The 16,087-nt window shown below is 30.5% G+C and overlaps 1 protein-coding gene across 2 annotated transcripts in view; it reads right to left on the bottom strand.

The window, feature by feature from the left end:
• Nucleotides 1–612: 612 nt before the first annotated feature.
• The window catches only part of LOC147078195 (uncharacterized), an 89,449-nt gene continuing 73,974 nt past the window's right edge, over nt 613–16,087 (bottom strand). For both annotated transcript variants that reach the window (XM_085940220.1, XM_085940221.1), the window contains exons 3-4: nt 12,298–12,385; nt 613–2,651 (exon numbers count right to left, since the gene is read on the bottom strand). In XM_085940220.1, the coding sequence (XP_085796346.1) occupies nt 748–2,651; nt 12,298–12,349 (1,956 nt within the window). In that variant the 5' untranslated portion in view covers nt 12,350–12,385 and the 3' untranslated portion in view covers nt 613–747. The remainder of the gene's footprint in view (nt 2,652–12,297; nt 12,386–16,087) is intronic.

Genomic DNA, 16,087 nt, shown 5'->3' with positions numbered 1-16,087 from the left:
TTATCGATTGACGTAAAAATCAATAGAAGTTAATCATTATTCATTATTCTTCGTGGAAATTCAATGAAATTGTTCAGGAAAAAATATCATTTAATGCATGGCTGGAATAAAACAAATATATTATTTTTTAAAGTTTTTAATTGAAATAAATAAAAAATAAGTTGTATTAATTATTTACAATAAAATTAGTAATAATTAATATCTAATAATATAAAAATTACTTTATGTCATTTTGTTAACTGATAATAAGGTACAATGATTTCATGCTGAACATATTAATTTATGAAATTTTAAAATTACTTATGATAATAAATTTGAACGTATAATTTTTTTTATTACCTATTTTAACATAAAATTAAACTTATATTTGACGCTTTATTGCAATAATAACATTTACATAACGAATGTCAATTTTCTTAGTGCGTGTAATAATGTATTCATTTTTTATTGTTAATTATGTTGGCAGAAATATAGCTCCACAAATACTTTGAAATTACAATACTATCACACATACTAAACAATTGGTATTCAGCTTATTCAATTCATATTTCATTATTACTGGTCTATATCTACATGGAAAGCCATTTGGACCGAAAAAAAATATATCCGCTCGATTGTTAGCTATTCTACTAGCTAAACGCACTCAGTGGCATTTGGACTTGTGATCATTTGATTTAAAAAACATGGTAATAGTTTGTACTTTGCGGTAGGCTAAAATAATATTGTCAGTATAAAAGATTAATAATTTTATAACGGTATATAATCAGGTCCTGGCTTAGTGAAAAGTGGTGGAGGAGGTGGCGTCGGAATTGAATAATCTTCATCAGGAAGAGACAAAACAGAACTACCCCCAATTGTCACTCGCTTCCCCATATTATCATATACAGGAATTGGCCTGTGATGACTATCAACAGTTCTCAGATGCCTCCTTGGAAGGGTTGCATATGGAGCGACTGATAGAGCACAAAATCTAGGATCTTGATAAGAAGATCCAGGATCATTTGAAAGTGTTGTTGAATGGTGAACATCTAATAAATCTGGATATCTATCTACTGTTATACTCGGATCTTGAGTAAGAGAAACTGATATGTATATATTTCCTAATGTACCACTATTGTGAGATAAGTTATTGGAAAATTCAGGTGGAGGCGGAGGAAATCCTCCCACATTTCCAGAGAAAATTGAATCCAAGGGAATGACAGCAGTCGCTTCTTTAATTGGCCTTCTGGCAGTAAAATACTTTTCTTTTTGGTCAACGGATACTGAAGAAGAATTCCTTAATAATTCTGTACTAGTATGAGAACTTAGCATTTCGTAACTGCTTTTTCCTGAAGGCTGTTCCGTATTTGGCGTAGACATATCTAATAAATGTTTCTCTTGGTCATAAAAACTTTTGTTCTCGTGAGCTTTGGCTTTTTTTCTGTGCTTTTTTCTTTTTTTCTTTTTGTTAACATTAATACATGTGCAAGTTAGTGTGAATGTAATAATCATTAAAATCAAAAAACCACCAAACATACAGCCGACAAAAATCAATAAATAATTTGTCTCGCTTTCTTCTGGCATGAGAGACTCGTGGGCTATAACCAAAGTGACATTTTGCCTTAAAATTCCCGAAAATCCACTTGTTTGACAAATGTACTCACCAGCATCAGAATCCGTTAAATTCATTAATGTTAGATTGAACCACTTTTCTGTAATTCCTTTTTCTACCTCTATCAAAAAACCTTGCTCTAAGCGTGATCCATTAACACTACTTAATGGATATCCATTGTACAACCAGGCAATTTCTGGTTCTGGGTCCCCTTTTACAAGGCATCCAAATGTAACGTTATCCCCTGGATATTTTCTTACAACTTTTATGCCCACTTCTACCTCTGGAGGACAAGCAAACTGTAAAGATGGTATTTCTTCCCAAATCTTTCCTTTTTGAGTACTCGGTGTCCTACACGATACAGAAACTGAATTAAGATTACTAGTTAAATACCAGTTCCTAAATGGTCTCAATTCGCAATCGCAATTCCAGGGATTACCAGCTAAATTTAAAGCCTTTAATTTCGTCATCGGTGTAAATATTGACTTTGTAGTAGTTTTTAAAAAGTTTTGTTTTAGATTTAGATTCTCTAAATGTGCCAAATGGACAAAAGCTTGTTGATTGATTGTGTGGATTTGACAATTTTCTAACTCTAGTGATCTCAAATGTGGAAGCTTTGGAAATTGTTCTTTGTTTAAAACTTTCAGTGGATTTCCGCTAAGAGACAGTATTCTTAACCTGTCATTTCCTGTAAAAGTTCCTTTGTGAATTGAATTTATTTCATTGTTTGATAAATCTAATTCAATAAGAATTGTTAAATCTCTAAATGCATCGCGGTGTATTTCTCGTAGAGTGGTATTCTTCATGTATACCTTCTGTAAGTTGGACAAATTGGCTGAAATGAAGGCATCCTTTTTAAGGTAAGTGATATAGTTATTCTGTAGATCTAGAACTTGGATCTCGGAGCTGAGGCTCGGAATGTCTGTGTAGCCGGCTGATACGCAGATGGCTTTCTTCTTCCCTGATGTCCACTTGCAGTGGCAGGCAGATGGACAATCGGACCAGTCAGGCGCTGCCGTTGCACTGATTGTCAACAGGACCACCAGCAGGTATGGAAGCACTAGAAAAACAAAAAAAACTGTTATATTCTCATACCGTATTCGATATCCAAACTTTCAATGTATATATGCCTTTTAGGAACTAAATATTATGTTAATTTTCCCGCTTGTTTCAGAATTGAATAGATAATTCAATAAACTATATGCAAAATATGGCATATAATTAATACTTTCATTATTTAATCGGGCGTCATATTTTTTTAATTCATTTTTTTTTCTTGCAAGCATATATCTGTGGTATTTTAAAATTATGGATATTAAAGATAGATGAAAAAAAATATCATCAGTAGAATCAAGTAAATTACAATGTTTGATACTAAGCAGAGCATATTATGGGCATTCACAGAGTGAAGATTATATCAAAAGATTTATAGATTAATAGACCACTTAATTAACCTATTAGGTCCAAATACATTAAAACAATAACATGTGATTTTTCCAGACCCGTTGCTCGATTACAAGATTCACGATTTTATCAGCCGACATGTTACTGCTCGGCCATCGCATCAAGGTTCTCTATTATTAGGCCACGTCGGAAAATCGCTATAATATACCGTGGTGCTAGTTACTTAATATATGTAAGATTTGTTTATATTATGTGGTGTATAGCTTTTTAATCCACTGTAGCATAGTGTTGATAGAGCGTTGACTCTAAAGCCGTGGGTCGCGATTTCGAGCTCGCGGCTGATAATAATATATTATTTTTAATGAATATTTTAACAAGACCATTAACCAGGGAATTTTTTTAATAACTATCTAATATATAAAAATCAATATCTGTTTGTTTGTTCGTATTTTATGCGCTGCCATACCGTTCATCCGATTGCGATAAAACTTTGCCAACTTATTGCTTGCACTTTTTCGAAGAGTATAGGCTATATCTTATATATAAAAAAGAATGTCTGCCTGTCTGTCCCGTATGCGTTCCTATACCATTCATCCGATTGCGATAAAATTTTGGTAAGTGGTTGTATGCACATCTGCGAGGGTTTCTGAATTAGAAAAATCATCATCTTCTTTTTCTTCTTTATATTTTCTTTTATTTGCATGGTTCCTATACCATTCATCCGATTACCACAAAACTTCCGACAGTTGTAAGTTGTACTGAATTTCTGTGTACTGTGTTTTTGAATTAAAAAAACCATCTTCTTCATCATTATATCTTCTTTTATTCGTATGGTTCCTATACCATTCATCCAATTACGATGAAACCTTCGTCAGTTGTTGTGGTAACACCCGCAAAGGTTTCTGAATTAGTACAACCATCTTCTTCTTCTTCTTCTTCATTATACATTCTTTTATTCGGATGGTCCTTATACCATTCATCTGATTACGATAAACTTTCGTCAGTGGTTGTGCCAACATCCCCGAAGGTTTCTGAATTGGTACAGCCATCTTTTTCTTCTTCTATTCGTATGCGTTCCTATACCATTCATCCGATTGCAATGAAACTTTGGTGAGTTGTCGTGCGCATGGCCACAAAGATTTCTGAATTAGAAAATCATCTTCTTCTTCTATTCGTATGCGTTCCTATACCATTCATCCGGTTGCGATGAAAATTATTTCAGTTGTTGTGCGCATACCTGCAAAGGTTTCTTAATTAGTATTATATAAAATACAAAGTGTGTTGTTTGTTTGCTCCATCCAATTTTGATTTTTTTTACTACATATTAATAACATAATAACGTTTGCATATTTTGGATTTGATTTTAATTTAGTGTTCTTTTGTTTGACCTTTACTCCTATTAGAATTATTTTTATATTGCCATATTGTATTACACAGATATTTTAATATTTAAAAAAATATTACCTTTTATTATTTTTTAAATATCTAAGATAAATATAACCACGAAGCAACCCTGTGCGAAAACCGGGACTTCAGCTAGTTTATTATAAAAAAAGATTTGTCAGTACTCTTACAACCTCATTATTGATGCTCATATTATGATCTGTATTGAAACATAACTTTTTTTAACCAATAATTAATTGTATGCTTCATACATGTTATATTATTACTATTATGTATTACAAATCAATATTATTATGTATTACATATTATGTAATTAATATGTATGAATTAATAATAAACGAAGTTTGATAAATTCCACTGTGTTAACTTGTTACACACATAATAGAAATTAATTAATTTTAACTACATATGGCTAAACACTGAAGTATTCAGACACTACAAAAAGCAAAAGGATAGATTATACATCATATTTAAATATTCAAGAAAAATTAACTTGTATATGAGTATATTCAGTATTGGCGATGACTATTTTAGAAATTAGGAGCATAAGTTGTTTCTTCTCCCAAGGTATTAAACGAACCAATCATGCCAATTGAGAGGGCAATAATTTTGTTCAACTATTGTTTTATAAAATCTTAAACCTGAGATTAAAAAAAGGTTTAACAAATTTATACAAACAACTTCAAATAACAGCACAATTACATTCTACTGGATTCCTTCACACATTGGAATTCTGGGGAACGAGAACGCAGATAGCCTTGCAAAAACAGCAACTCTTGAGAGGAATATTGATAAACTCCCCATACCATATACAGACTTTTTTGAAACATTCAAGAAAATAGCCAAAACTGAAACAGATAATTTATTAAAAGAACAAGGTCTAACAAAAGGGAAAAAGTACTTTCAAAATTATTACAATTCTGAAACCAAGGCATGGTATACCAATAAAATGCTAAATAGGAAAACAATCGTCACAATCAATCGCTGTAGAGCGGACCATTATAATCTTGCCTCATCCCTGGCTCGCTTGGGTATAATAAATGACCCTGGGTGCCGGTGCGGAAGCGAGACTGAAGATGTTAACCACGTTGTTTGGCAATGTTCTCTGTATGATTCCCAGAGACAGCGGCTTCTTAAAGATTTAAGTAAATAAAAGTACCAATTTCCACTGGATCTTACGATATTTTTGGCTCGGCCGAATATCAAGGCGTTGCAGTGTGTCCAAATGTTTCTGAGTGAGTGTGGCCTACAAGTTTAAACAGTTTTTGTTATTTTTCTTTTTTTTCCTCTCCTGTAAATTTGTATTGTAATAACCGTATGAGTAATTATTGTAATAATATGTATTAATAGTGTATGTTAAAAAATAAAGCTAAATAAGACTCAATTGAGACTTCTGAGCTTAATAAAAAAAAAAATCTTAAAATTGGGTCTGTTTAGCTCATTCGGTTTATTTCCTTCTATCTAATTTATATTTACACTTTTCTACTGTTTAATGATATATACCGATATATTTCTTTCTTATATAATACCATTTTAATAATATTTCTTGGCTTCTAAATTACATGTTGTGAAGGGAATGGTACAACTGGACTCCAGGACAATTGGACGCCGCACTGTCATAGACACGTATACAGAACGTAGACGAGGAATTTTAATCAGTTTATATCTACTACTTAGTAGTTTTAATTCATTTTACTCTTAACATAATGTTTTTTATTACGGATTGAGAATTGCCATGCCTAAGGCTTTATATAAAATAAAATAAATCTTTTTTCGTTGAAACGATGAAATCATTATTTACGTGTGCATATTTAAATTTTCACCAACTATTAAATCATAATAAATAATAATTTAAATATAAATAATAATATTAAGGGGGGACATGCTCGTCGAAGGTCAAAATTGAGTTTTTATTGTATTTTCAAACCATGATCCTGGACACTCCTTAAACGTTGTAGATAATCTATTTATATAATTTTGAAGCCTTATTATCTTTTATAGTTATTTTAAACATTTTATGACTGCATAAAGTATTTTTGTTACATAAAATAGTATTCTTTTAAACCTCTCGCTCTAATGTTTTAGAATATAGTCATATTTCGGTACATAACTGTGCAGTGGTGTTAAGATTTTTTACATTTATTAGTTTTTAAACGCATTTATAAAACCATTAGCATAATTTATTACGAGATAATTTTTGTAAAATATTCACGATAAAAAATTATATTGATAATCTCTGTGATCCCATATTTGACAAGAATTAGGCATTTTATTATTCAAAAAATCGGCAAAATTAACACATTTCAAGATGATTCTAAAGATACTTATTATGAGCTATGTCTTTGACCATTCAAGTGTGATAAACATCTTATGATTAATGATTGCTTTATAATAATTATTGACCTAAGAATAAGGTAGTGTTTTTTTGAAATACGTCATTTCTTTTGTCATTCCCCAGTGGTTAAGCTACAACATACGGCCGTAGCCATAAATTAACAAACTATAATTGAAGTAGGAAGTATGTTAACGCGCGTGTTTGAACATGTACCTAACCGATTTTTTTAATTTTTTTTTAAACGGTACATGTTCAAACACGCGCGTCAATATCATTTTACTCCCTACTTTAATTATAGTTTGTCAATTTATGGCTACGGCCGTATGTTGTAGCTTAACCACTGGGAAATGACAAAAGAAATGGCGTATTTCAAAAAAACACTACCTTATTCTTAGGTCAATAATTATTATAAAGCAATCATTATTCGTAGGATGTTTATGACACTTGAATGATCAAAGACATCGTTTATAATAAGTATCTCTATAATCATCTTCAAATGTGTTAATCTTGCCGATTTTTTGAATAATAAAATGCCTAATTCTTGTCAAATTTGGGATCACAGAGATTATCAATATAATTTTTTATCGTGAATATTTTACAAAAATTATCTCGTAATAAATTATACTAATGGTTTTATAAATGCGTTTAAAAATTAATAAATGAAAAAAATCTTAACACCACTGCACAGTTATGTACCGAAATATGACTATATTCTAAAACATTAGAGCGAGAGGTTTAAAAGAATACTATTTTATGTAACAAAAATACTTTGTGCAGTCATCAAATGTTTAAAATAACTATAGAGGATAATAAGGCTTCAAAATTATATAAATATATAATCTATAACGTTTAAGGAGTGTCCAGGATCATGGTTTGAAAATACAATAAAAACTCAATTTTGACCTACGACGAGCACGTGGGCCGTTAAATATTCTTTTTAAAAGTACCTAACGTATATTTAATTTCGAATTGCATCGCGTCCAGTTGTCCTGGTGCCAAGTTGTCCTCGACGCGTTATGAACGTCTTAAATTAATAATTTGTAATGTTCAGCATATGTATAAAAAAAAGAGATTACGAAATTCCTAGCAGAATGAAACCATTTGATTTACATGTGATTTACGAATTCTGCAAAAGTTGTTATTTTTAGCTAAGTATCAAATAATTATAATTATTAACATTGAGCTAAAATGTTTAATTTCTGTAGTAATACTGGATAAAGCCTACCATATGAACGGAACACGAGTCGTACAATATTTTACATATGTAAGTTTACAGTTAATACGTGATACATACAATATATAAAAGAATATAATCCGACACCTAGATCGTATTTGAAGCAAGCTTCTTCATATTGGATTGAAAGTCTAACTATGGAGGCTTATAATACTTAAATAATATTTTGATATCAATACATGGTTTTCTTCCTGTGTAAAATAAATCTTGTTTCCCCCCACCTTTAGAGCTATAGCTATCAGCGGAATATTCGGAAAAGGTTTTCGCTACAGCTTTTCGATGTCGTAAACTTGTAAGGTTTTTATCGTAAAAGCGGCTGCCGCGGTCGTACGGAAAATTAATTCGCACATTCTGCCCGTAAGGCTCTATTGCGATTTTTTGAGGTACGAATTTTTGCCACGATATTATTATCTGCAATGCAGTTGGGCACAACAATAACGATACAAGCACACTAGAGCTATTCTACTATCCGACCTTTCTGTTCAAATACAGTGACCTCCATAATATTAATATTGAATAGAAAAAAAACTAACTTATGTATGATATACAAATATTATAATACACATATTTTTAAAACACCTCAGATATATAGATACCTTATTAAAAAATCTTTGAAAAGAATACGACGCAGAGCGGGAATCAAAGCCGCATTCATTGGTTTCTGCATCTTACTTAATTACAATTTCAATTTATTTTTTAACATATTGTGGACATTACAAATTATTCAAGACGTTCACAACATGACATGTAACATTATTATAAAGAAAAAAGTAATAAAAATGAACATAATATAAACATACAAAAGCAGTGAAAATATTATTATACATCTATAGAAGTTCAAAGAAGTACACCGAGTTTATAAAGAGACCCTATTTTAATAGTTTTTAAAATAGCGTCCACCTAAACTCACCGTCACGCAAGTGGAATATATCAACACCCGAAGTAATTTGGTTGAACATAATTATCGCCCTCCCAATTTTCATTACCAGTGACAGGTTGGTTCTGCACCTTGGGAGAATAAACAACTGATGCTCTCTATTTCTAAGATAGTTTTCAGAGACACACAGTTCAACACTGCCCAGAATAGCAGGGTTCTCATTGATACGTCGTATAAGTCGAAAAAAATACGTAACTAAATAACGATCCCTACTAAATTTCAGCCTGCAGTATGTAAGCATACCTAAGAGAAAGTCAGTTGGACGACGTTAACATTAATTACTACTAAATTAACTCATATACATAATATATCAGATCTGCAGCATTTCGCAAACTGCGTTATTTTTTTAAAACATTTTTTCAAGTTGATATAATATATCTGAAGTATTTTAAAATTATATTTGTTCAATAAAAAATGTTGCATTCCCATATTGAATTAAATATTAAAACCAATATATTAAAAATGAATAAACAAAAAAATATACTTAGGTATACTATGTCTCAAATTACAATATATTTAAATAGGTAACTAAAAAGTTTTTTAAGTCCTAATTCCAAACAATATTACACCTACCCGTTTTGGTGATCTTTTATAAAAAGGTATAAAAAAGAAATAAACATACAATGAATATTTTTTTCTTAAATTTGTATTCATTATTTGAAAAGCAATCGTCTATCAATATAATAACTTCGTAAATAAAATTTTATAAATTGTATGTTTGGTGGTGAATGAATTCCTAAAAAATGTGAGTGAAAAAATATTTTGTTCATCTTGTTACATTGCATTCAGCGATTGCTTTATATTTATTCACAATAAAAATATTAAATGTAGCTATTTATATTTTTTTCATTGATTTTGGCCACCTTGCAAAGGGGTTTCGTAGCAGTTTTTTATCTACGAGAAATTTGTCTTAGCCAAATGCTTAATCTATTAGCCTCTGGGTTTAAACACATTGAAAAATGAGATGTTAATTTTACCAGACCAGGGATTGGAACTTGAGGCCCATGACTTACGCGGACGCCTATAAATATTTACCATTTTAATATATTTTTACATTTTTAAAAAAATGAGCCTTAAATTCGCACGAATTTTATGAGTGGATCCAATTTAATTGATAATATTTTGAAGTTTGATTTATGAATATAAATGCATGTCCCGTTTTACGTACTGAACAAAAAGGCTTTTAATTAAAATATAATATGCAATATTATATTGTAGTGCTTTCTTTAAATAATGAGAACATTTTAAAAAGCTTGACAAATATTTATTAGAATATTTTATGACATTTAAGTGACTCAATTAATCATGAATTGATAAAAAAAAAATTGATGAGATTAGATACCAATTGTATAGGGGACTTAAAGCAAACTTTTTTTGTTATTTTACATAAGGTACGTTGCTAAGCTATAAATTTCACCATAAGTACTTAATACTAAACAAGAATTTAGATTTTTTTCTGTACATCTTTAGATGGTTTTTCCAACCAGTGATATATCATAAACATGTATATATGATATATTATGCCATGTCATTTGTTCACAAAGTAAACTTTACTATCTATTAATACGAGTATCAACATTTAACGTTCATTTATTTAATATTATGGTCATTATTTTGATGCGTGGGGAGAAAAAAGAGTTATACAATAATAGAATGAACCAGATGGTAAATTTCCCAATGACAATTAAGTAGAGAGGCAAAATTTAAACCATGAAGATTGACTAGCAATAGAAGGAAAATGGAAAACTGTAGTTTTTTTTTGCAGTATAAACAAAATAAGCGTTAAAATAATATATATATATATATATAATAATGTGTACAAACAAATAAATAAACTTTATAATATAATTTTTTTTTATCATTGTTGGTATATAATAATATATTATGAATGGAAATCTTTAAATAGGTCACTTTATAATATATTATTTTCGTAGGAAAAGCGTGTATTTCAACTCGGAAGCTAGACACCTAATATATATTTTAATGGCATGTTAATATCATGTAGGATATGGTATAAATACGGAAGTACCTATTTGAAAAATAAAATTCATACAATTTAAATATCCGAGACTTGCAATCAATATTTTATCCGTTACCTAGCGAGCATAGTGCTAAACTTTGCTACTGGGTTCTTTTAATTTTCACTCTTTTATTATCCCATTAAATATTTTCATAACTAAAGTAATAACGTTTAAGATTTCAATTAAATTCAAGTATTACTGACTTTTCAAATATCATAGATTATGACCGGATTAAACACTATGTAGGTACAAAAAGAATTTTCTTTAAAACCAAATAGTTGGGCACTGTAAAATGACGTTAACTGATGTAATCGTAAAATTTTTGTATAAACATAGACTAAAGAAAAAAGAAATAATAACATTTTTAACTATCTATTTAACTTCAACAATAATAGGTAAATACTTTTAAAATGAATTCATTTTTTAGTCTCATTTATGTTTAATTTATTATTTTTAAGCATTAATTTTGCAAGTCAAATAAACTAAATAAATTAGTATGGCGGGAATAATTTTATTTTGCAAGTTTACGTATATAAAAATATGAATACACATTACATTGTTTTTTATTCTAGACTGAAATATATTATACAAGAATTAAGAAAGTACCAATCTGTATTAAAAATAATTACAAGATAAAAAGAACTTTTTATATACAACGTTTTTAAATTTTCTGTTGAATCATATAAACTTGACTCGACTAGCTTAAACGATGAAAAAAATTGTACTTGGCATGTCATATTGATTTCCATAGTAACGCACGTATATATTAATAATTTAGTTGTAGGACCCTAGCAACCAATAATAGTGGATTGGATTACGGATTTCTTCCGAAATAACTTTTTATACAAAACAGAATTAACCTAAAATGAATTCAATTCTACTTAAAAATGGCTAAAAGCATTTAAAAAATGCATTGGCATCGTGTTCTGACATGTTCTAAAAGTTTTAAATGTCTAGCTTGTCAGGAAGTTAGTTAAAAATCGATTGCAAGATTTGTACCGGACAAAAACCGCCAGAATACGACCTAATAAAAACGTTGTAATAAATATTTTGGAATAGTATTTTTTCTTTAATGACATCAACAATCAATTTTAATCTTGGTAGAAAATATTGTATTAATGAAAATAAAACATAATATTATGTAGTATGTACATCAACATAATGTAATAAACATAAAGACGAGTGTCTTCTACTCAATCGTATATTGTCAACTGATGATGACGAAATCCGTCTTATTGTTGATTAAATAATGTGGAATAAGTACTCTTATATTATTGTGTTTTACTTAATTAAAACAAGTAGTATCGCAAATTTGTACGTTTTTACATTATGTATATAATAGTATAGTGAATGTAAAATAGTAATGTATACCTCGGCAGTTAGTCGTGCAGTGGCGGCGCGTAATTCTCGATGAATTCTCCATTCCTGAAGACAGCGACAGTTCATGGCAATGTGGGAGCTATAAAAATAAGAAAAGAAAAGTATGTCAGACAATAAGTACGAGTGACGGTTTTATGACAGCAGTAAACGGTGATAAAGGAATGAAATAAAACGAAAATTGTCTATTTTGTGAATTGTTCGAGACTTTTTTTGTCGACAGAATGACAACGTAAATTTTAAAATGAATTGCATTTAATAAGGTTTGGCAATCTTCATCTAACAATTGTATAATTGGGTCATTTTCTTATTATTTACAGCACAGCACAGCAATTTTCTGAATTAAAAATGTTTGACACAGCACAAGTACAGACCCCTCTAAACCAACCAGTGTCGTATCACAAACAATCTTTAACGGATGTTACGGTTTTGTTTTTTTTTTTACTTAAATAAATTTACGAAAATGTTAACTCTCAAACCAAATTGTGATACCGCTCTCGTCTTTTGACATTTATGATCAATATACTCTAGAAAATTATCAAGAATAGAATCACGCTTGAACAACGCTGCCAAATTATCCAAATTTACTTTGAAAATCAGTCGTCAATTCGTGCTACTTATAGACGTTATTTTGTCGCAAAACCGTTCAGGGATGAGGCTCATTTTTAGCTTAACGGGTTTGTTAATATGCAAAAATTATTTTTTTGTGCTTTTTTTACAATTTCAAGTTATATTGGGCATTTAAAGACACCCTTTATCAGAAGGCCCTTTTATATTTTATTTATATTATCATTTTTTTTAATATCTGAATTAGTCAGAACCAAGTCGGACATCCCGATTAGCCCAATACGTCATGGTTTAGTATGTCGTGTTTATCTATTCACATTTCAAGACTTTCTCAAAGGGTTGCATTCTATGTTCTCCACCACATAGATAGAACAAGTCTTAGTACATGGAGCTTTTTGATACAACTTTATAATAAACTTGAATAATTATTCCGTACCTACTGCAACTATTCTAACTAGATATAACCAAGGGGTGCCAGGAGATATACCAATAACCGAAATCCCGAATGCTGATATCTCACTAGGAGAAAAATTCCTGATATATTATGTAATATTAACATTATATTTTTTAAAACATATATACCTACCTAGATATATTTGGATGCTAAGAATCCTAAAAATCGATTCTCATGCAAACGTCTTTGAATATTTCTGTCGTAACTATATTGGCACCTTCTTGAAGTGCACTAGTTAATATATTTTTTCCTAACATTACCACTTAGTAAGTATGCAAATACTATTTAAATAAGTGAGATTATGAGAATAAGACAAAGAATGAGAAAAGAGTTAAATATTGAAATAGTTATCTAGTTTTAATTTGTCTACCAAATTAACATATTTTATATGTATACTCGTTCCTCGACATAAAATTTTTTCTATTAAGATTTCGGGATTTCAGCTTTTGGCATTTTAGGCATTCGGGATTTCGGCAATTGAAGATTTCAGAATTTGGGGTTTTGATCTTCGGAATAAACTTCATAATAATACTCGTATTTCATAGAATTTACGGAAAATCGTAATTTTAAAAATGTCATAAATTTTGCAATGTAATTGAATGTTTTGACAAAGTATTAGATATGCATAGGAATTACAATTAAGTCTTACAGGAAACATTAATATTCTACGTCATTTCCCTCACATCATGAAGTGGGCCCCTGCGCCTGGATCTATGGCGGGGCCTCATACCTATCGCTAAGGTTAAGGGCAGTGTGATTTCCTACAGTAGTGTTTCCCAAGTGGTTTCCACGGAACCCCGGGGTTAAGGGTATTCCGTGTATTTTTAAATAAATACAGTTGATTTATTGAGTTATCGGCACTTAGCATAATATTATAAAGCACTGATTGTGACTTCCTTTTGTGGTGGCCAAGTGACATACAACCCTTTACCATATTGGATAAAAACCATTTTGTAAGTTAGGAAACACAGTCAAAATATATGTTTAAGGCTTTCACGGTTGTTTCCTATCGTAGTAGATTTTTGGGTTTCCACCGTGTGTCCTTCTTTACTCGACGTTTCGGGCTCGTTGCAGAGGCCATTATCAAAAGATGATATGTTGATATGTTTTATGATGAAAATGTAGTGTAGGTATAAGAATGTAAACATTGCTCTAAGAATGTCAAAAGGAATCCAATTAGGTAAGAGCAAACGTTGCTCAAAGTAATTTGTCAATCGGTACGACCAGGGATACCGGCTCGAATATTGGATTTTGCTGATAGTGCCGGAAACCATGACATTTTTAACCGTAATTCATCATCCCTATTAATATTTTCAGGGTTTCTATGGATTTCAATGGCCTCCTTTCCCAATCGTGTGAAATATCCTTTATTCCGACCCAATATCTTGGTTTTAAAGTCAAATTTGTGTCCGGTATCCATCGAGTGCTCGGCAATTGCCGACATCGTGTAATGTTTAAGTCGGTATGCTCTCTCGTGTTCACTCACAGTTACAATAATTATGAAATCAAATTCCACACGTAAATTATCATTTAATTACTTATGTGAATCATCATAAATCACATCAAATTACATCGGATAGCCACATGCTTTTAAATGTTAAAAAAGTAGCGCCGCAGTTGACTTTTTTCTATTAGAGCAAAATTATGGTGTGTTTTTCTCACTTAACTAATTGACCCGCCACGTCGGACTCCCTTTAAGCCCGGACCCCTAGGCTAGACCCCTGTCAGCTGCCCCCTCCCCTTCTTGTGCGCACCATGTTCTACGTATCAACCTTTTAGATACATATTTTCGCACAGGTTTTTAAAATCCTCGATTGCAACAATAAAGATAAGGCAGACGCATAAGTTTTCCTTGCAATAATAATACTACTATCTTACATTTCAGAGGGTGGCGGCACAGAGTTTTTATCTATATATGTCAAAGCGTCACGGCGCCCTATCGACAAATCGACGCGCACATACACATTCAAAAATCTATGTCTGCAATAAAATGGCAGAGAGAGGGGGAGCGAATATAAGTCAATTCTTCTGAATCAGTAATCTAATACGAAGAGAAAATTCAGCAGAGCTTAATACTCAATATCATTTTAATTAATTACTTAACGTAAACGTATATGAATGTATTGTATGTATTATGTTTCATATTCATTTATTTTCTACTCAATTATTAAATGTATATTAAGCCGTTTACATATAGAGAGAAAATCGACAATCTCGTAAAATATTAATTATTTAAAATAGTGTATTGAAATTAGCAGTAAAACACAACTCTAATAATATTATCACGATCATCAGAGATTTAATGGAGGACTCGAAGTGAAGTGGAATTTTTATGAAATTGACAACTTATGTGTACTCAATCTAAAGACTCAGTTTTCCAGTTTTTTAGTAACCTAATTTACATAATTGTCAAAAAACCAAACTTATTTTTTTAAATTCAGGTGTAACGCAATATATTACCGTGATACTTATTTTATTACAATTTTTCACAACATAGCGACAAGCACGGTGGCCGAACGGTATAACGCTGTAGTAATTGTATAAAAAATTTGAAGTTCTATTGGCGTGGGTTTGAATCCAACTTCCGACAAATATTTTTATATTTTATTTTATTACTAATATGAATTCCTAAATTATTAATTTATATTTTTAACCTTAATAAGAGAAATATACGTTAAAATATACGTTAATAAGTGAATACTAGACTAAAAAATTGACGATAAAAAATATTCTTCTATTTATAAAATATCTAAAATTGTGTAT

Source organism: Rhyacophila brunnea, unplaced genomic scaffold (assembly GCF_057557595.1).
Source record: "Rhyacophila brunnea isolate RB1 unplaced genomic scaffold, BYU_Rbru_1.0 scaffold_12, whole genome shotgun sequence".
Taxonomy (NCBI): Eukaryota; Metazoa; Arthropoda; class Insecta; order Trichoptera; family Rhyacophilidae; genus Rhyacophila; species Rhyacophila brunnea.
The sequence above is the reverse complement of the archived record's forward strand: the minus strand, read 5'-3'. Positions and strand labels throughout refer to the sequence as shown.